Source organism: Pantherophis guttatus, chromosome 17, assembly GCF_059756535.1.
Source record: "Pantherophis guttatus breed Tessera chromosome 17, ASM5975653v1, whole genome shotgun sequence".
Taxonomy (NCBI): Eukaryota; Metazoa; Chordata; class Lepidosauria; order Squamata; family Colubridae; genus Pantherophis; species Pantherophis guttatus.
Window position 1 is genome coordinate 585,399 of NC_142079.1, and position 18,895 is coordinate 604,293.

Genomic DNA, 18,895 nt, shown 5'->3' on the forward strand with positions numbered 1-18,895 from the left:
ACCTTGCACTGTTTTTAGTTTGTTACAAACCAACTCTTCTTTCTTCATATTTTACAACATTTGTGCAAAAGGGTGACACACTTGAGGTTTGTAATCTGTCTTCCTAAAATAAACACTCGCACACAAGCAGTGCAGCTACCTGGGAGCAGGATCACAATCCGGCCCCGGACATGCTGAGCTCCAGACTCTTGTGGAAAACCACCACTTAATAGAGCTGGACTGGGAGCAAAAGATGTTTTCCTATGGACAGATTCACCCAATTTATTTTAAAAGGTAGAAAAACGCTGGGTAGCCTTTCTTGATCAGCCGCTTCTATTTGTTCAAAATAAGTACATCCACGCGTGCACACACGCTCCTGAGGAAGACCAGTGGGAGTACAACCAGATCCACAGACGGCAGAACCTCCGCAGGCTCCAAGCTCATTCCATGGGGCTTGGGAAACTTCAAGAGGAGGACAGAACGATCTGCCCCACATCAAGACAGGGTGCAAACGCCCACTTCAGTCTACATTACGGCTCTCCAAAGTTGACAAGTGTAGCATAATGGCTGGGGAATTCTGGGAGTTGAAGTCCACAAGTCTTAAAGTTGCCAACTTTGGGAGCCCCCTGGTCTCAACCCACCTGCAATTAGTGCCTCCATCCACAAACAGCCAAACTAAACTTCAGAACAACAAAGTCCCTGAGAGAACTGACACAGGACCACCCTGGTCTGCCCAGCGGTTCCCCCTCACCTCTGCCTATGCGCTCGTTCTTGGGGCTGAAAGACCCCACCAATCGGCCCAAGGGTACTCGAGCGCCTTCTGCGCCAGGCTTTCCCACAGGGAGGTCGTTCTAAGGACCCTCTTGATTCACACACTGGAGTCACCCTGCCCTGGGTCTTGGTCACTGACGGCTGACCGGTGGATTCCAGTCCCGCGACTAGAGGGGCTGCAATGGGAGAGCCATCTCAGTAAGCTGAAAGCGGTCTCCTGTTCCTTGCTGGGGAGGGCCTGGGGGCCTTTGGAGCAAAGTTGATCCAAAGCCAAACTAGTTTGGCCAGCAGTTCAAGAGAACAAAACTGGGCTGAACAAGGACTCCCACTTTGGGGTCAAGAGGTAAAGGCAGCCTTGCAGGCTCAGTGGGGAACAGGTTTTCTGGCCGCTGCTAACTCAAATCTCTCATCCCCTCTGAGCAGGAGCAGGCCGGGGCCTCGGTGGCTTCTTACACAGGAGCCCTGGAAGAGCTTGGCCAGAGCCCGCCCAGAGCAGCTGGGAAGTTTGACCAGGACAGACGGGAAGGTCTCGGCAATGCAGAGGAAGAGACGAGATGGCATGAATGGCCCAGCCCTCTGCAACAGCCTGGGGGGGCTCTTAACCCAAGGGACCTCCTGCCCAGCCCTCCACGCGGTACGACCTCCAGCGACCCCCTGCCCGCAACGGGTAACTGCACAAGGTTTGCAGGCAAGGCTACGTTTAATGGCAGGCCAGCTGCGGTCTCCGAGGAGCAAAGCAGTGCTGGAGGCAGCTCCTTTTCTACCTGGGCACCTGAGTCCCAAGGGCTTCGGGCCCACCTTGCTCGCCAAGGCTCCGGGAAGGCGCTGCTTGTCTGGCCAACTGGCTCCTGGGCCCTTCTCTCCCGCCAGGGCTGCTATGAGAGCTCAAAGCCCGTGTTCATGCTGATGGCGTAGCGCAGCTTCTCCCTCAGAACGCTCTTCTTGCTGTAGTTGGGCAGCTTCAGGAGGTTGAAGCAGGTGGAGGAGGTGGGCAGGCGCCCCCCCGGCTCCTTCTTCCGGATGGTGAAGAACCCCCGCAGAACGCTGCCCAGGGTGTCCCCCGTGTCCTGAGACAGAAATAAGGGGGGACCTCACCAGCCGAAGTCCACAAGCAGAGTGCCAGGCTCCCCCTCCTTTCCTTCCTCTCCGACGTCCCAGGAATGCCGGCAACCCTTCCAGACCCAGGGTGCCCGAGGGCTCTGGGTCTGCCCCACAGAACGCCAGCTTGCTGCACTTTGCCTGGGAACGCAAGCACCGGCTCGGGAGGCACCTTCCCTGCCCCATCACCAGCCACACACCTGGTCATCCGACACTTCCACGCACCGGATGGAGAAGGGAGGCTTGAGGTAGACGAAGCCCAGCAGTGGCGGCCGGGAGCAACTGGTAACAAACTGAGAGACAACCGAGAAATGCAGGGCAGTCAGAGAGTGGGACACAGCACTGTCACTGGAAAGGAGGGGGAGCCCCACTGGGGGTGAGATTGTAGCGCTTGGTCTGAGGACTTTGGGAAGGACGCTGCTGCCGCCACTGTTTGGTTCCCTCGGCCTTTCTTAAAGTGAGGCCCCCAGGATTGGAATTCTTCTTGTTCGCCGCCCATGGGCACGCAGGCGTACGGCTGCCCTTACCTTGAGAAACATGGCTCTTTCCTCGGGGCTGAAATCGTTGGCAAGGATGTCCCAGAGCCAGATGATGACCCTGTGGCTGCCATGGAAGCCCCCGTAGTAGACAGTGTGTTTCCTAGAAAGGCAACCGAGAGGGAACCAAACATGTCAAGCTGGGCAGAGATGCTTCGGCTTTCCATGCCTCCTTGAAAGGGCCAAAGGCGCCTTTTGCAATTCCCCTCTCCTGCTGGAACTGGATGTGACCCAGCGCCTGCCTCAGAAGGTGAGGCTCCCAGGCAGGCCGGCAGCTTCTCCTCCCAAGCACGGCAGTTTCTTAACTCCCCTCCTTGGACTCTTCTCTTCTCCCCCTCCCCCCGCCTTCTTTCCCCAAGTGCTGGACTGCACCACCAGATCTCTGTGTCTCCCCCAATCTACAAATCTCCCACTCTCTCTCCTGAACGTTGCGTTGCAAAGCCTTTGCCTCTCATGCTCTCCATCCTCACTTCAGGCAAGCCGGAGGGGGGTTCCAGGGTTTGCCCACAGAGACCTCTGGCAGCACAAGGGACCCAGGGCGGAAGGAGTCAAGGCTTTGGACCTACTTCAAGTCCTCCAGGTCGATCTCAGCATTGTCTCCAGATATCAACCGCTGCAACTCGGGTGCAGAGAAGACCCGGATCCACTCGGGCTTGATTATGGACCGGAAGCCACCGATGAAGGCGGCCGTCTGGTTCTTGATCTGGGTGTGCATGCGGAAGTGGGCCATCAGGTGGATGTAGCTGATCCTGGCCAGGGAGAGGAAGCCAACGGGACGGAGAGCTGAGCTCCAGCCTCACAGCCCATCTCCCCAGAAAGGCCTTTCCCAAGCCCTTTGCGGCAGGAGCTCAGGTCTTTGGGGGTGAAGGGTAGAACAAGCAAAGAGGCGTTTTGCAGCCAAGTCAGACTCACTTGTTCTCATTGGTCACGGGGATGGTCTTTCCCCCTGGAATGAGTTCGTGGCACACAAGCTAGAGGGGCAAAAGTTGGAGAGGAAGAGAGGAAGGAAAGAAATTAGCCTTTACTGGAGAAACAGGGATGGGACAAGCAAGCAGCCGATAACCCCTGGAAAGCAGGTGCCACTCGAGGGGCCTCTGACCCTACCTGGCCCATCACATCTTCATCGTAGGAGAGGGTGAGGCCCAGGTCACTGGTATCTCCTTCGTAGCGCTGCAGGAGGATGAGAAAGCAGCTACGTTGCTAAGGAGTGGCAGGAAAATGGTTCACCAGAACTTGCCTGACACCCAGGCTGATTTAGTCTTAAAAAAACCCTGCCCCAGAGAAAGACCAACTCTGCTGCTTACAACCCCCCCCCCCCCAGCCCAGCTGAATACCTCCTGCAGGTCACTTATTGTGCCCCGTCATGTGTGATGAGGAACAACGAGGCAAGGGGCTTTGCTAGGTATAACCCACCCTCTGAAGCCACTTGATCCCCGCAGCAGCTGCCCCGGGGACCAAAGGAATGCCACAAGAGTTGGGAGTGAACCTTGATGGAGGTCAGGTTCTTATAGAACTCGGAATCCAACGAGGGAAGTTCGTCCACCGAGCTGTAGAAGATGCTGTGATGATGGCCGAGCAACTGGCTCAGGAAGAACGAGGCAAAGGGGACGTCCACCACAATTCCCTAGAAAGGAGAATTATCTGTAGCTCTGGGTTGAAATGAGCAATTGCCCAACTGGGAAGCATCATCGGTCCATCCCTAGCACTGATCGCGTTGCCCGGTTTGGGTAATGAAACGTCTGGGCAAGAAAACAAGCCAGCTCAGACAGCACCTAGGACCCCTCCGTAGAAGATGGAAGGCAGGGAGGGCTGAGGGAGAACTGCAGAGCTACCAGCATCCTCCCCCCACCCCCAACCCAAGGCAGCCTGGGTGCCCTTCTTCACTGGCCCCATCTTCCCCTACTTGGCCCGTGTGAAGAGTGCTGCAGACCAACCGGTCGTGAAACTCGGCCTACCTCATAAACGGCCTTTCCCAGCATCTTCCCAACAAACTCAAAGAGCTGTAGGAAGTTCTCGTGGATGTAAGCGGTGGGGGAGGGGTACAGCCTCTCGTCCCCGCTGGTGGTCTGTGCCGAAACAGAGCAGGAGAGCTGAGAAGCTGGACACAGAGCCCACCCGGGTCGTCCCCAAATTCCAGCCCTGGAGTGGATACCTTGAAGAGGTTGAGGGCCGGGTCAAAGACCTTCTTGATGATCTCCTCCAAGAACTCCTTGAAGACGCCATCCTGGTCGATGCCCGCTTCATCCATGCCCAGATCGTTCACAAACTTCACCCGGATGACGCCCTTCATGGCGTTCTGAGAGAGCTGGCGCAGCTGCTCGTAGCCATCCTGGGGGTGTGTGTGTCAAAATGGGCCCCAGGATCAGGAGGGGAAGGGAAGGAGCACTCAAGGGCCACCAGCCCACCAGCCAACCCCTCTCACCTCCAGCATGCGGGACCGACGGATGGTGATGTGGGTGACGTGAGGCGATGCAGAGCTGGTCTCCACCAAGCCCAGCTGCTCTTTCTCTTTGGTGACCATATTCCGGAAGAGAAGAACCCGCTAAATTTCGGGGGGAAAGAGCGTGGCTTAGCCCTGCTGGGTTTGCAAAGTGGGGACCACAAGCAGAGCCCTCCCAAGGGCCGAGATGCTGACGGGGCCTCCTGCCTTAGCCTCAATCCTTTTGAACCGCATCTGGATCGGAGGGCGGCCGGCCGTGTCTGTTTCAAGGCCAGGGCCTTCCCACTGGTCAGCCCTGGCCTGCCACCTCCTAGACCCCCTGCCCTGGCTCAGCGCCCACTCACATTTTTGTGGGGGACGACATGGGGGATGTACTGCAGGACCAGCTGGGCTCGTTTCCGATCTTTGTCGAGCTCCTGGAACAGCAAGTTGGGCTTGAGGTCCCTAAGCGACACAACACACAAACCGCACATAAAAATCAGCCAGAGGCACAGAGACGGCCTGACCTTCAGCAACTGACCGGTGGGCCGCTGAGCACCAGCCCATAAAGGAGGGAACCCAGCAAGGGAAGGGCGCTTACTTGCGCAGCCAGTGGTCCTCCGGAGCAAAGCGCCGCCGGCAGTCTCTCTCGTAGAGGACCATCAGCCAGCTGTGGACTGAGTGGAAGAGCTCCAGGGTTTCCCCCTTAGCATTCTCTGCAGCCGAGAGAAAGACGGCCTCTCTGAGAGAAGGCTCCCCCCCCCCCCCGTCTCTCTGCAAACACACCAGCCCCATAAAGGGGGGGGAGGGCCTCTGCCACCCCAAGGGACTTACCCAGAATCCCATCCCAGATCATCTTAAAGACAAAGGAGTTCAGGAAAGAGGAGATCGTAACCAGCTCTTCCAGCTTGAAGGAGATCTGCTCTTCGTAGACTTCAATGTCGTCCAGTATCCTGGGAGGGGTGAAAGGGGGAAGGGAAAAGAGGCTGCACTGTTATCCATACCGAGGGGGGGGGAGGGAAGGCCAGGGCCTCTCAGGGCCCCTCTTGCCCCCAACCTACGTGATGAGGTGGCGTGAGCAGTCGCAGAAGAGCATCAGCATTGCCAGCAGCCGCTTGGACTCCTCGGTGTGGTTGTTCAAACACTCCAGGAAGACCTTCAGCCCCCCCTGGGGGCCCAGCTCACAGATGAGGGCCCAGAGCTTGGGCAAAAGGTCGTCCAGGTAAGTGAGGCCTGGAAGGGGAAGAGAAGGAGAGGGAGGAGATCGAGCCTCTCCTTTCGCCCAGGCTCTAACCAATGCCTCTCTTCAAACAGTCTCCCCCTCCCCACAACAAGCCACAAGGATAAAAGTTTTCCCTGCAGGCAGCCGGAGCGAAGTCAAGGCACTCTGAGCAGGGAGGGAGGGAGGGCAGCTTCCATCCGTTTCGCTTCACTAGATTACCCGAGGGGAGTGCCTACAACTGACCACCACCACCCCAGCACCCCAAAACCAACCTGTGAGGATCTGCAGCCGAATCTGCGTTAGGGTGGTCAGCGCCATCTGGTACAGGACGCAGATGCTGCACACCTTCTGCACCTCTGCCGAGTCCACCCTTTTGCCGCCAATGGGCTTAAGGATGTTGCGAACGGAGGTCGATTTCTGGAAGGCGCGCCTGAAGAGGCCTGGCAGGAGACAAAGATGCAAGCAAGGAGGAACAAACCCTGAGAAAAGCTGGAGGGAAGATGCTCCTTGTCTCAGAAACCTCAGTTCAGAGGTAGCAGCAGGTGGGTAGCCCACCTGTGGTCATTTTAAGATGGGAAGACTTCAACTCCCAGGATTCCTCAGCTGGGGGATTCTGGGAATTGAAGTCGACAAATATTGACTGGAGCATTCTTCAAGTTGCTGAGTTTGGGACTCACTGACCACGGAGCCACACAGGGACCCCCAGGGGATGCTACTCATGGCTACTCACTCTTCACGGGCAGGCTGTTCTGCGGGGAGGGGGCTGGTGGGAGCTGGCGAGCAGCATCTTGGCTCTCCAGGAGTTTTTTGCTGAGCACGTCGCTGAAGAGGATGCGGATCATGTGGGCCCCCCAGAGGTGCTGAAGCTGCTTGGTGAGCAACGGCATTGACTCGTTCAAGCTGGGGGGAAGAGAGGGGAGGAAGAGGATAGGAAGGAGCAGCTGTGGCCAGGAACCGAGAGGGGCAAACCCAGCACCTCCAGCAGGTCCCAAAGTTAGAAAAAGAAGGGGGGGACCCCAAGGCAGCATGCTCTGGTGAACATATTTCAAAGACGTTTGCATTTTCAAGGCCTGGCACCCCCCGCCAGGTCTCATTAGTGATGCTTACCCGTAATCCACCGTCTGGGAGAACCAGCCAAGGACCGGGTGCCAGTGGGTGAGGTTGGACTTCTTCTGCGAGACGTACTTCTGGCAGTAGCAGAGCATGTGGGTCAGGACGCTGACAAAGGGGCTCGTCTCCTCCTGCAGCACCTTCTCATTCAGCGAACCCAAGTAGATGAGGTTGCCTGGGAAACAGCAGCCGCCGCAGCCTTCAAATCAGCCCTGGGGCAAGGGGGGGAACTCTGCCCCAATCCCCACCCCGGCCCCCAAAGCCTGCCCCCTGCATGCAACAACTGGGCTGGGAGAAGTCTTGCGTCGGTTTGAACCCAAGGGCAGGGACAGAGTCTGCGCAGAAGATCACAAATGTGGCTGTGAAAGGGACACTTGTGGCCGGATCCTGCCTGGACTTTAGGAGGAGGGAGAAAACTCTCTTTGGAGGGCAACTTGGTCTCCCTAATTCCTAGAGAGCCCCTCTGCCTTACTCTGCAGGCGGAGTGCAAACTCTGGCATCATGCCATCTGGGGATCTTACCCAGAAGGCAGAGCGTGTGGCTTCCTTCCAGACACACGCAGACATCTCTGCATTGTTCTTCCCGGCTCAAGAACAGCAGGAACTTGCGCAGGAGATCCTGAGACTCCATCACTGCTAGGCGCTGAAAGGAAAGCAGACGTTGATGGAGCAAGCTTAGCTCCCCAGGCCTTTCAAAGTTTACTCTGTTTGATTGGCTCTGGCCAAGAAAGGGAAACAAACACGTCCTTAAGATTTCCTGCCGGCTTTTCTGTACGGCAGCATGCAAGCAGCTCACTCCTTTTCACGCCTCCTGAAAAGCCCCAACTCTGATTTATAGGGATATCGAGGACGATCCAGACGGCCTGAACAACTCTGTGAAGCAGGGCTTCTCAGCCTTGGCGACTCTAAGATTGTGGATTTCAACTCCCAAGCTCTCTGCTGGCTGGGAAGTTTGGGAGTTGAAGTCCACATACATGTCTTAGAGTTGCCAAGGTTGACAAACCCTGCTGGAGAGGATGCAGGACAACCAGGCGCATTCTGGAATCCTAGAAAAAGGAGGTTTCAAACCAGTCACCTCCTCTTTTCTTCTCGCCTGGACAGGAATTGCCTACCTCCGGGGTAAGTGTTGCAAGATGGCTCATGATGGCTGGCACGGACATGATGTGGATCAAGAAGGATCGCAAGAGATTGTCGGAAAACTGAGCCGCAACCACCGGGCTGAGGGAGAGAAAAACATCGCAAGGGTTTTGAGAAGCTCAGAGCGCTACCACTTAAAGGGTTCCTGACCCGGACTGAGTCGCAGCTTCAGCTGTTTGTCTTACCGCAGGGCAAGAGAAAAAGCTGCTGTTAAGGTGCCTTTGGAGAAGGAAGGTTGAGACCTTGCCAAGCCGTTTGTCAGCAAAATCTGGAGAAAAAAAAAAAAGAGTTGAAATTGCATTTAAGGGTCAAGAGTAGGGGTCTCCATTTCGCAACTTTAAGACTTGTGGACTTTAACTCCCAGAATTCCCAGTGTCTGGGACTTGAAGTCCACAAGGCTTAAAGTTGCCAAGGTTGGAGACCCTTGTTCTAAATGAAGAAATCACAACTGGGTGCCACGAAACAGAGATGAGCAGATGGAAAAAATCCCCATAAAGCTCTTTCCGTTCTTTTTCCAGCAAGGAGATTCACACAGAGAAATTTACAGCAATGGCAACCAGACCCCAACAAACCTGAAGCACCGAGTAGAACCCCTTCTGGTTGAGGTGGCCCATGATATTTGCACAGATGTGATTCATAGCATGGCGCAGGGCTTCTCCTGCAAAAGGATCCAGAGAGAAGGTTTCAGCTGCAACGCTTCCCTTCGTGGCCAGGCACCTCATTCCCATTCAGTGCTCCCCAAAGCTGGGGGAGGGCAGGGAGGGGGTTTGTTTCAGCAACTAGAACCAATTGAGAGGTCTGGTCTACTTGAATTCCCCCCCCCCCAGCCTCTAAGATTTATACTTTGATGAACAGATTAAGAGACATCATTAGGCTAAATATTTTTTAAAACATATTTTTAAAAAATTCAATCAGCAAAGGTTAAAAACAAGGACATAAAATAAGCCGTCAAGTTGAAAATTCCCAACACAAGCAAAAAGGTCTTAGCTTAACCCTCACTCTCAAGAGAAGAGACTGGTGGCTCAAATGCTACATAATTTATATAAGAAAAAGATGCCAAACAGCCACTCTCTGCAGTCGGGTCAAATCACCCTTGGCAAGCCAATATGACAAAGCTAATAAAAAAGAAGAAACAAGTGGCACTTTTTGGGGCAAACAAAGCAGTATCTAGAGGCAGAATCCTGCAAACGTACCTTTTCCCTGCAGGATTTTCCAGGTAGAGGTGTCCGTAAAAGTCACCAGCATTGTGAGGTGCAAATTTACCAGTTTTGAATCTTGCAAGATGTCTGGCTAGAAAAATGAACCCCCAGAAAGTTGAAAAGAAAACATGCTACAAAGCTAAGAGCGGGGGGGGGGGGGAATACCCCTAAAAAATCTGCGCCACAGAAACTGGACCTGTCTGTACCTTGAGCAGCTTCAGAAATTCACAGCAAATCCACAGCACATCCTTCACTTGCTGGATCCATAAGAGAGTCAGCTCCTTGGAGAGTGCAAGGGATACGTACCACACCTGCAAAACGAAAGGGCCACAAAAGTAACCTGGCCCTGTGGGGGAAAGTCCCCCTCCGTTCACTGGATTAAGAGGTAAAAGGACAAAATGCCGCCATCCTGCAATTCAGAGGAACTTTCTTTCCCTCTTGTGAAGCCACTGAGACAAAGAAATTTCTCCAAACAGCCACAAATAGCCCCAGGAAAAGCTGTAGCAGTGATTTTGCCATGGAAAGCGTTCCTTGCTTCTCTTTTGGTTCTGGCAAAATATATAGCCAAATACACTGATGCCCCCTCCTCTCGTGAAAAGGGAACCCGCTTACCTTAGGATCGTTTTCCGCCTCCATGCTGCTAAGGATGCAGCGGCACAGCTTTTCAAATCTCTACAGAGAGCAAAAAACAGACTCAAGGTAAGATGAGATCAGCCTTTACCAAACTGCCAGAATCCACCTTTACTTCCGATTCCCCAGAACTAAATTTAAATATAAATTTAAATTTATATTTTTAAATTTAAATAGCCATTTAAATTTAAATGGCTATTTAAAACTATGGAAAGCTTCTGACGTTGCTTCCTTTCTTTGCTTGTTGTCCAAGGGCTACCACGAGGGATTCCTCCATCCCAGAACTGGGAGACCAAGGGACCCACCCCCTAGAGATGCCCCCTCCCCACCAATACTGAGTAGACAGGTCTGCAAAAGAGCCACAGGGGCTGTACCTCTTTGTCCTGAGGGAGTCTGATAATAAAGAGCAGCTTTCGGGAGATTTTAAAAAGCAAAAGGGCTGTCTTCTTGGCAGGACCGCTGGTGTGAAAGAAGTTATCCACTTCGCTCCTGGGCCAAAGAGGAGAAGAAACAAGGAAGTCCCAGCAACAGGTGCCTCTAGTGCAGCAGGCAAGGCGTTGAGTCTGGATACGGAAACCCAGCAAGCTGCTGGGGCTCCGTACCTTGACTCAGATTACCTCCCAGGCCTCTTGTTCTGAGACCGGAGGATTTCTCAGATGGCAACAGACAACTTTTCCATATGCCCAGGTACCTGCCACAGGTAAAGTTTCATTGTATCCATAGCTATACACACCTGATTTTCCGCTGCAGCCGACAGCGGCACAGAAACCTTCGGACGAGGGCCTGGATCCGCACCGCAGCCTGCTCACGTTCCTTCTGCTCCCGGCGCTCCTCCCGGGCCTGCCGGGCCTTGTCCAGGAACTCGGCCTTGGATGATTGGGCTGCGCTGAACATTTTGGCCTCTGCAAACAAAAGACAAGGAAGGGAAGACCTGAAGCAGGAGCACCAAAACCTTTGCATGCGGGTCCAGGGAAGACTGCTCGGACTGTCCCCCGGCGGAAAGGCAGGCGGCTCTGGTGAGGGGCTCACCCAGGCGGGTGTGTTTTGCAGAAGAGCCTGGAGGTCACCCGTAGACAAACATGGTTCACGCTCGCTCCAAACTGCAGCTTCTTCTGGCTGTTGGAGAGAGCAACAAGTTCATGCCAGGCAGCTTCTCATCACATTTCTTGGCTGCTTCCAAACGCTGCTGGCTCTCGATGGGCGCATCAGTTGGAGAGGCTGGAAGGAAGGAAGGAAGGAAGGAAGGAAGGGGAAAGAGGAGGAGGGAGGGAGAGAAAGGAAGGAAGGAAGGGGATAGAAGAGGGTCCTGATTGACCTGCAGAGCAAGGGAGTCTGGGGGGGGGGGCTCTGGAAGGGCAGCTCTCCACGCCACTCTCTCCCCTCCCCCGCCAGCCCAGTTGGGGAGGGGTCTCCTGGGGGTCCCCGGAAGGCCTTCTGCTGGGTCCGCCGGGGGACAGGCCCGAGCCGGGTCCCTTCGGGGGCGCCGAGGCAGGAGAGGGAGCTCCCGCGCGAGAGGAGCGCCGCCTGTCCTACCTGGCAGGGGGCGTGTTGGCGGCGAGGCCTGCGAAGGGCGAGGGGGCTCCGGCCGGGCTGCGGGACTGCTACGGGTCGAGGCCCTCGACGGCGCGCCCCCCCATCCCTCGGCCTCCCCCCGCCGAGCGCCCGCGGAACTCCGAGGACCATAGAGCCACGCCGACAGGACCACTTCCGGCCGTTGCAGCGGAAGCACCGCCGAAGGCCGCGGCCCGCCCGGAAACGCGCCCCGCGAGACCGAGTTCCGACCTGCGGAGGAGAGGCGGGGCGGGGAGAGGCCCCGCCCATCGCGCTCTGCGTCATCCGCTCCTTGCCCCGCCCAGGAGGACCGTCTGGCCGAGGGGAGGAGGGAGCCTCGCGCGGGCTGTTCATGGTGAGGAGGGGGCGCCGGTGGGGGGGGGGAAATCCCGTCTCCCCTTCCCCTCCCTTTCGGGGGTCTCCCCTCCCGGCGGGGAAGGCGGGCCAATCTTGGCGGGTGGGCTCCCGGGGGGGGGGAGGACTTTGGTGGGGGGGGAGGATCGTGTCCAGGGAAGGCTGGGCGAAGCACCGAGGGGGCTCCCGGAGGGCATCCAGTCGGTCCCCGCGGGGAAGGGGCGGGCAGGGCGGGAGTCGCTCGCTTTTTCCGGGGTTTTCCTCCGCGGAGGCCGCCTCGCCCAGCCGCTTCCTCCTCCCGCCCGCCCGCCCGCCCAGCCTGGACCCCCCGCCCGCTGCCCTGCTCGGCCCGGCCTCCCTCCGGATCTCCGGCCTGGGGGCGACCCCGAGAGGCCCCTCCGCCCAGAGCGCCGGGAAGGCGGGCGGGATGGAGGAATGAATGGCAGGCCAGGAAACGGGGGCTTCGCCTCTGCGGCCGGAGGGGAGCTCGACTCGCTTAACGGCCGGCCGAGAGACCCCAGGCCCCAAGGCCCAGCCAGGAAGCCAGGAAGCGGGGCCGGTGCTGGGAGAGGAGGAGGAGGGGGGGAAGTGGGGGGGGGGAAGGGCCTTCCTCCTTAATTGCAGGGGGGGGAGGGAGGTCCGAGGGGAGCCTGGGAGGGTCTCAGGCGGGGAGGGCCGGTTGCCCTCTGCCCCCCTCCCCCCTCCCCCCTCCCTCTGAGGCTGGGCTCTCCCAGTGGGCAACCTGAAGGCTGGTGGGCTTGACCTCCCAGAGCGCCTGGGCTGAAAGTCGCCCCCTGGGGAGAGCCCGGGGGGCCTTTTCCCCTCCTGCCCTCTGAAGGGCCCGGGGCTCTTTCCAGAGAAGCTGCTCTGCTCCTGGAGAAGGTGTAAAACAGGCCCTTGCCTCTCACTCTGGACCCCCCCGCCCCCACGCGGCCACCCTGAGCCCCTGGGCCGGTCCCCTCCTGCCCCTGGGAAGGCGCTGGGCTCTCCCTGAGGCTCTCTGCTCTTCCAGGAAGAGATGTCCGGAGAGACAGTGGTGAGCACCGCCGTGCCAGCAGCCACCACCCGCACCACCTCCTTCAAAAGCGGCAGTCCCAGCTCCAAGTATGTGAAGCTGAACATCGGCGGGGCCTTGTACTACACCACCATGCAGACGCTGACCAAGCAGGACACCATGCTGAAGGCCATGTTCAGTGGCCGGATGGAGGTCCTCACGGACAGCGAAGGTAAAAGAAACGGGGGCCGGGGTCGGCTCTGCAAGGGAGGGGGGGCTTTGGGGTCAAGTGGGCTTCTGGTCACCCTCCAGAACGGCCTGCCAGCTTCCGGAATCGCTCTGAGCCTCGGGTTGCTCCTCGGAGGTCACGCTTCTCTGCCCCCTTGACTTCCCCAGGAGGCGGCAGAAGCCTGCAAGCAGACCCCATGAGACAGGCGCTGCCATTGGCTTCGTGGGCTGACCGGTCGTTGTTTGACGAGAAGCCGTTCGCAGGGTGGGCTTTCCTGCCCCGTTCTTGTGATTAAACTCCTGCTGCGGTTCCTCCTAGACACAAATGGCCGGAAGGGCTTCCAAAGAGTGATCTGAATTTATTTATTATGAAATTTATTTGCTGCCCATCTCATATCCAACGACTGCACAATCAGTGTGATTTTTGAGACTCCGTTGGGAGAAAAAGCAGCTTTTTGCCTTTGCAGAGTAGAGTCTGTTTTTGAGTGGCACAGCAGGAGGAAAGGGGGGGGGCTTCCCACTCACTGGCAGCAGTGAGAAAGGAGAGGAGACGGGTGTTTGAAGCTTTACTTTGCCATAAAAGCAAAGTAGGGAATTAAGCAGCACACCTGTGGACGATACCTTTGCACAATCTCAAGGGAACTGTTTGAATTGTTATGATCATTTGAAAATTGATGAAGGAAACTGGGACAAGAAAATCTCAAAATTCAACAGATTTTTAAACCGTTCGCGTTTGAGGATTTTAAACTAAGAAGAATGAACAGGTTCAAATGTCAAAAGGTTACTACAGTTTGACTCCAAAAAAAAAAAAAAAAGACTTCTGATTCCATTGGAATGAAATTCACAGCTTGCAGAATTGAGAGCTTAATCCGATTTTAGCTGTTTAAGTCCCTTAATTTAAGACTGCCCTTGCATTCTTCAGCCAGCATTGCCCTTATTTGTCAATGTCCTTACGCATTTTTTATCATCTCCCCTCCCTTAACATTCTTGTGTTTCTGCCCACAAAGAAGTTGAGCTCATGGAAACTGGCGCCCTTGTGTGAGATGCTGGCCTCTTCCGAGCTGGCTGTTTTTGAGGCTGCCGGCCGCATGACGAAGCCGAACTGCTCAGAGTTAAACAAGCCAGGGGTAGGATTAGGGTTAGCTCGGACTCTGCATTCCTTCCGATCATGGCTGCGTTTTCTGTCTCTTCCTAGGCTGGATTTTGATAGACAGGTGTGGCAAGCATTTTGGAACCATTTTAAACTACCTGCGCGATGGCGCCGTGCCCCTCCCGGAGAGCCGGAGAGAGATTGAGGAGCTGCTGGCCGAGGCCAAGTACTACCTGGTGCAAGGCTTGGTGGATGAGTGCCAGGCTGCCCTTCAGGTAAATCTCCTGTGGGTGCTCTGGAGCCGGCCTTTCCCCACTTTGCTGCCCCCCATGGACCTCTCTGATGGGGAGTGGATGAGGTTCCCACCTGGAAGGGGTGGAGGGAGGCAAAAGGAGGAACTGCAGCCACCTGAGCCGAGGTGGCGCAGTGGTTAGAGTGCAGTACTGCAGCTGCTTCAGCTGACTGCTAGTTCAGCAGATCAGAGGATCAAATCTCACCGGCTCAAGGTTGACTCAGCCTTCCATCCTTCCGAGGTGGGTAAAATGAGGACCCAGATTGTTGGGGGCAATGTGCTATTTAGTATACTGTCTTTGGTGTAAGCCGCCCAGAGTCCTCGGAGAGTGGGCGGCATAGAAATGTGACTAATAAAAGTAAATAAAATAAAAATAAAACCCCCCTTCTGTATTGCTATTGGTGCTTTCTAAGGCACTGTCTCCCAACCTTAGCAACTTTCAGACAGGTGGACTTCAATTCCGTTGAAGACATTGAAGTCTACCCATCTTAAAGTTGCTAAGGTTGGAAAATACTATTCTAAAAGAAAACCTTTGCAAGCCGCAGAATCTGTCAAGATTCCTGAGCTTGGCCAGAGAAGGGAGGACTTGTCCACTGTAAGGAAGGGTCGGCTTCTGCCTGATCTTTTGCTTCCCTTCCAATCCGTCCTTTTCTTTTCACAGAACAAAGATGTCTATGAGCCTTTTTGCAAAGTGCCCATCATCACGTCCTCCAAGGAAGAGCAGAAACTCATAGCCACGTCCAACAAGGTAAAAGACCTCACATTAAAGGGGGATTCTGAAGCTTTGGGGGGGGGAATGTTCCACTTACTCTTAGTGGCTCTGTCTCCCCTTGGAGCTGGGAGAGGAATGGTCATCCTCTCCTCCCCCCCAGGGCTTCTCCCCTTCCACCAGATCTTCACAGTGGCCAACTCTGGGAGGGGGGGAGGACAGCTGGTCTCCAGATGTTTACCTGTGCAGTTCCAACCATCCCCTGTAGGGGACCAGCTTGCCTTCAACACCTAGTGGTGACCCATGGAACTAAGGCCGCTATCTGCTTTCTGTGTTTTTGCAGCCGGCAGTTAAATTGCTGTACAACCGAAGCAATAACAAATATTCCTACACCAGGTAAAGTATTTTCAGTACCAAGAAGAGGAGAGTTTAGAGAGGGGGCGAAGGGGGCAGTTACCCTGTTAGGCGGAAAGGAGGGGAGGGACTGGCTAATTAATAGCCCTGCCCCATCTCTCCCTTCTGGGTCCCTTGCCCGCCACCAGCAATTCGGACGACAACATGCTGAAGAACATTGAGCTGTTCGACAAACTCTCCCTGCGCTTCAACGGGAGGGTCCTTTTCATCAAAGACGTGCTGGGAGACGAGATTTGCTGCTGGTCGTTTTACGGCCAGGGACGCAAGATCGCGGAAGTCTGCTGCACCTCGATTGTGTACGCCACCGAGAAGAAGCAGACCAAAGTGAGTGGCTGGCTCCCTCTGCACCCCCCACCCCGCTCAGAAAAGATCGCGCAGGGGGTATGTCTAACCCCCCCACCCCCTTTGGCATCTCCAGGTTGAATTCCCAGAAGCCCGAATCTACGAGGAAACCTTGAACATCCTGCTCTACGAAGCTCAGGATGGCCGCGGTCCCGACAATGCGCTGCTGGAGGCCACCGGGGGGGCGGCCGGGCGCTCCCACCACCTGGAGGAGGACGAGGAGCGCGAGCGCATCGAGAGGGTCCGCCGGATCCACATCAAGCGCCCCGACGACCGCACTCACATGCACCAGTGAGGGGCTGCGGTGGGGCCAGCCCCCTCCCTGCGACTCAGCCGGCCTCCGGCTTGCTGCCTGGACTGTCCTTTTCTACCTAGAGTATTTTTGGTATTCAACGATGCAGCGTGTGGCACCCAAATGGATTGTCCACTGTGGCCGAGTTCGGGTGCAGGTCCCGGGCTTTGCAGCACTTCTGAATTCAGCCTGTTTTCCGGCCTGTTTTGGGTAGGACCACACAGCCTCCGTTTGGCTCCAGCCTCTCGGTCGAGTGGGCTCCTCCAGGGGAGACTTCCGGATGAGCCTTCATTCCCAGGGAGAAAAGCTGTGGCTAAACCTCCTGGCCACCCAAAGGGGGGATGGGAAGGGGGCCTGCCGGGGGAGGTGCTCCGTTCCGTTGCAGGAGGACAAACAGTGGTAGGGCCAGGCAGGAACGTCCCGTTTCCTTCACTTTCCTCCCCAAGGATGCCGGTTCCCAACTTGCCTTCAGTAGATGCTGCAAAGCACACCTGTGGCCGCCTTTCTCATCGCCCCCTCCCCATTCACCAGCCCCACGTTCTGATCCAAGACCAAAGGCTTCATCTTCCCAGCAATGACCTTCTTGCCGTGTCCGTGTGTGACTCGGTCTCCTTCATTCAGAGGCCGATATTCTGGGACCAGCAGGCTCAGCCCGGCTGTACCGTCTAAATTAGGAGCCATTTTGCAGATGGGTAGAGTGAAAGTCCTGAGGCCCTGCAAAGATTGTGCCCCAGCAGTGAGGCCCCTTAGGCGTCTTCTCTCGGCCCCTTGGAGTCCAGAAGAGGCACTGAAGCACCTCGGATTGGAAAAGGGGCCCAAGAAGGGAGAACAGCTGGCCGTTTCTGTCTGGGGCTTCCATACCGTGTGCCATTCCCACCGCCCCGAAGCCCCCATGGAGGGGACAAGGCGCCTGGTTGGCCAGAATCTACAGAATTGATCTTGCTGCACCAGGCAGGATGAGAAGGCCTTTGCTCCTCCATTCTTTAATCGATTTCGGTTGCATCTTTCCAATCCTTTATTTCATAGCAGAAATCTGTATTTGTAATTTGGAGCGTAAGTATCAGGAAACCCAAAGATTAAGTTTTGACTGGAGATCAGCTGGGTTAAGACGTTCTGCAAAGGGTTCAAGGCTGCAGACCAAAGGCCAGAATTGGCTTATTATTCCCATTTCCATTTAAGGAAAAAGATGGTTAGTTTTATTTTGTGCGTTTCAAAGTTTAGGGAGGCAAACCAGAGTAGCCAAAAAGCAACTGTTGAAAGATGCTGCAAACCAAAATGGTGGGGGTCTGTTAGTCGTTCAGGGGCTCCTTGGCTGCCTCCCTGAGATATTTATTTCCCAGAGTTGCAGGTGAGTCTCTTCCTGAGCTGCTGAATTGGAAAGCGTCTGTGGAGGTTTTGGCCCAGAGGAAGGGGTGGGGTGCCCTGGGTTTCCTCTTTCCTGGCTGCTTCTTGGGGCGAGGGAGGGGCTCCTGGTCCAGGCTGGTAGAGAGGAAAGGAACAGCCGGGCTGCTGAGCCCGAATCGGTCAAGGGGACCAGCGAGGAAATGTTTCTGGGTGGGAGAACCAGCACCCCAACCCAAGAAAGAAGAGCAGCTGCAAACGTTTGTGTCTTTAGCCTGCTGGTGAGGCATTTGCATTAGATCCAGCCCCCCCCCTCCCCCAAGCGAGGGATCAGAATGGACCCGCGTGCCTGCATTGGTTTCTAGACTGTCCTTGTGCAATCCTAATTCCAAAAACAGTTTTGGCCAAAGGAAAAGGTTGTCTCCGTCGTCGTCCCCCCCGGCCCCCCTCCCAAGCAGTGCCTTTGCTTTCTGGCCTCAAGGCAGCTGCGGGTCTTGTAAACAACAGCCAGGTTGAAAAACAAGCCCCCTCCCCTCCTGCTTTGACGCTCGAAGCCCAGCCTTGCCTTCTTAAAGGAGTCTCTGCAGAATCACTTCCTCCTCCTCTCTGTTGGCGTGTGTGTTTGTGTAAGTGTTACGCATTTGACACAGGTTTTAAATACGGAAAATAAATTGGTTGTGTTTCCTATTGTCAGCTTCTCTCCGCGTCTTTTGAAAGAGGTCAGGGAGCAAAATCAGAGTTTTAGCAGGAAGCAAATGCCCCGTCAACCAGAGAAGTGAGCAACAGCACTGAAGCAGGAAAGTACCTGCAGCCAGCTCCGATAGAAGCTCCGTTCCCACGTGCTGTTGAGTCACTAACCTACCCAGCTATGCTTGTCACTGAGCAGTCAGCGTGGACACAAGCGCCAGAAGAGAAACTACGAAGGGGTGTGGTGGGAGAGAACACAGCTTTACTACGAGCTACTGGGAGCCAGAAGCCACTTTTCTCCAAAGACGTTTCCTGTCCTCAGCGTCAGAGGTTGGGCTGCTGAGAAGCTTCTGCCAAGTTGCACTCTGGGAATGACACTTCAAGGATCAAGCTTGCCGTGCATTTCCCCCGCAAGGAGGTCTGTGGGTTGTGGCCGATTCTGCAGGCCCCCCTTCAGTCCTCAGAGGGCCTTAGAAGACCACTGAGAAATGAGGGGGTGGG

At 55.7% G+C, this 18,895-nt stretch overlaps 2 protein-coding genes across 3 annotated transcripts; one reads left to right on the plus strand and one right to left on the minus strand.

The window, feature by feature from the left end:
• Nucleotides 1-1,431: 1,431 nt before the first annotated feature.
• On the minus strand, nt 1,432-11,849 carry UBE3B (ubiquitin protein ligase E3B). 2 transcript variants are annotated; one of them, XM_034428924.3, is made up of 28 exons: nt 11,634-11,849; nt 11,130-11,318; nt 10,834-11,002; nt 10,475-10,589; nt 10,083-10,142; nt 9,677-9,781; nt 9,465-9,561; nt 8,844-8,929; nt 8,457-8,539; nt 8,247-8,352; nt 7,657-7,777; nt 7,133-7,310; nt 6,756-6,925; nt 6,298-6,465; nt 5,865-6,036; nt 5,638-5,756; nt 5,405-5,519; nt 5,169-5,268; nt 4,807-4,926; nt 4,537-4,713; nt 4,340-4,450; nt 3,871-4,008; nt 3,489-3,554; nt 3,297-3,355; nt 2,951-3,133; nt 2,376-2,487; nt 2,049-2,141; nt 1,432-1,817 (listed from the first exon to the last, which is right to left on the minus strand). In XM_034428924.3, the coding sequence occupies exons 3-28, from the start codon at nt 10,992-10,994 to the stop codon at nt 1,626-1,628; spliced, it is 3,207 nt and encodes a 1,068-aa protein (XP_034284815.1). In that variant the 5' UTR covers nt 10,995-11,002; nt 11,130-11,318; nt 11,634-11,849; the 3' UTR covers nt 1,432-1,625. The 2 variants fall into 2 exon arrangements, with proteins under 2 accessions (XP_034284815.1, XP_034284816.1); XM_034428925.3 differs by having other exon boundaries at nt 11,130-11,216; nt 11,634-11,805.
• KCTD10 (potassium channel tetramerization domain containing 10) lies at nt 11,837-18,394 on the plus strand. The gene is made up of 7 exons (XM_034428938.3): nt 11,837-12,006; nt 13,018-13,231; nt 14,423-14,592; nt 15,271-15,357; nt 15,662-15,714; nt 15,861-16,056; nt 16,151-18,394. The coding sequence occupies exons 1-7, from the start codon at nt 12,004-12,006 to the stop codon at nt 16,367-16,369; spliced, it is 942 nt and encodes a 313-aa protein (XP_034284829.1). The 5' UTR covers nt 11,837-12,003; the 3' UTR covers nt 16,370-18,394.
• The last annotated feature ends 501 nt before the right edge of the window (nt 18,395-18,895 follow it).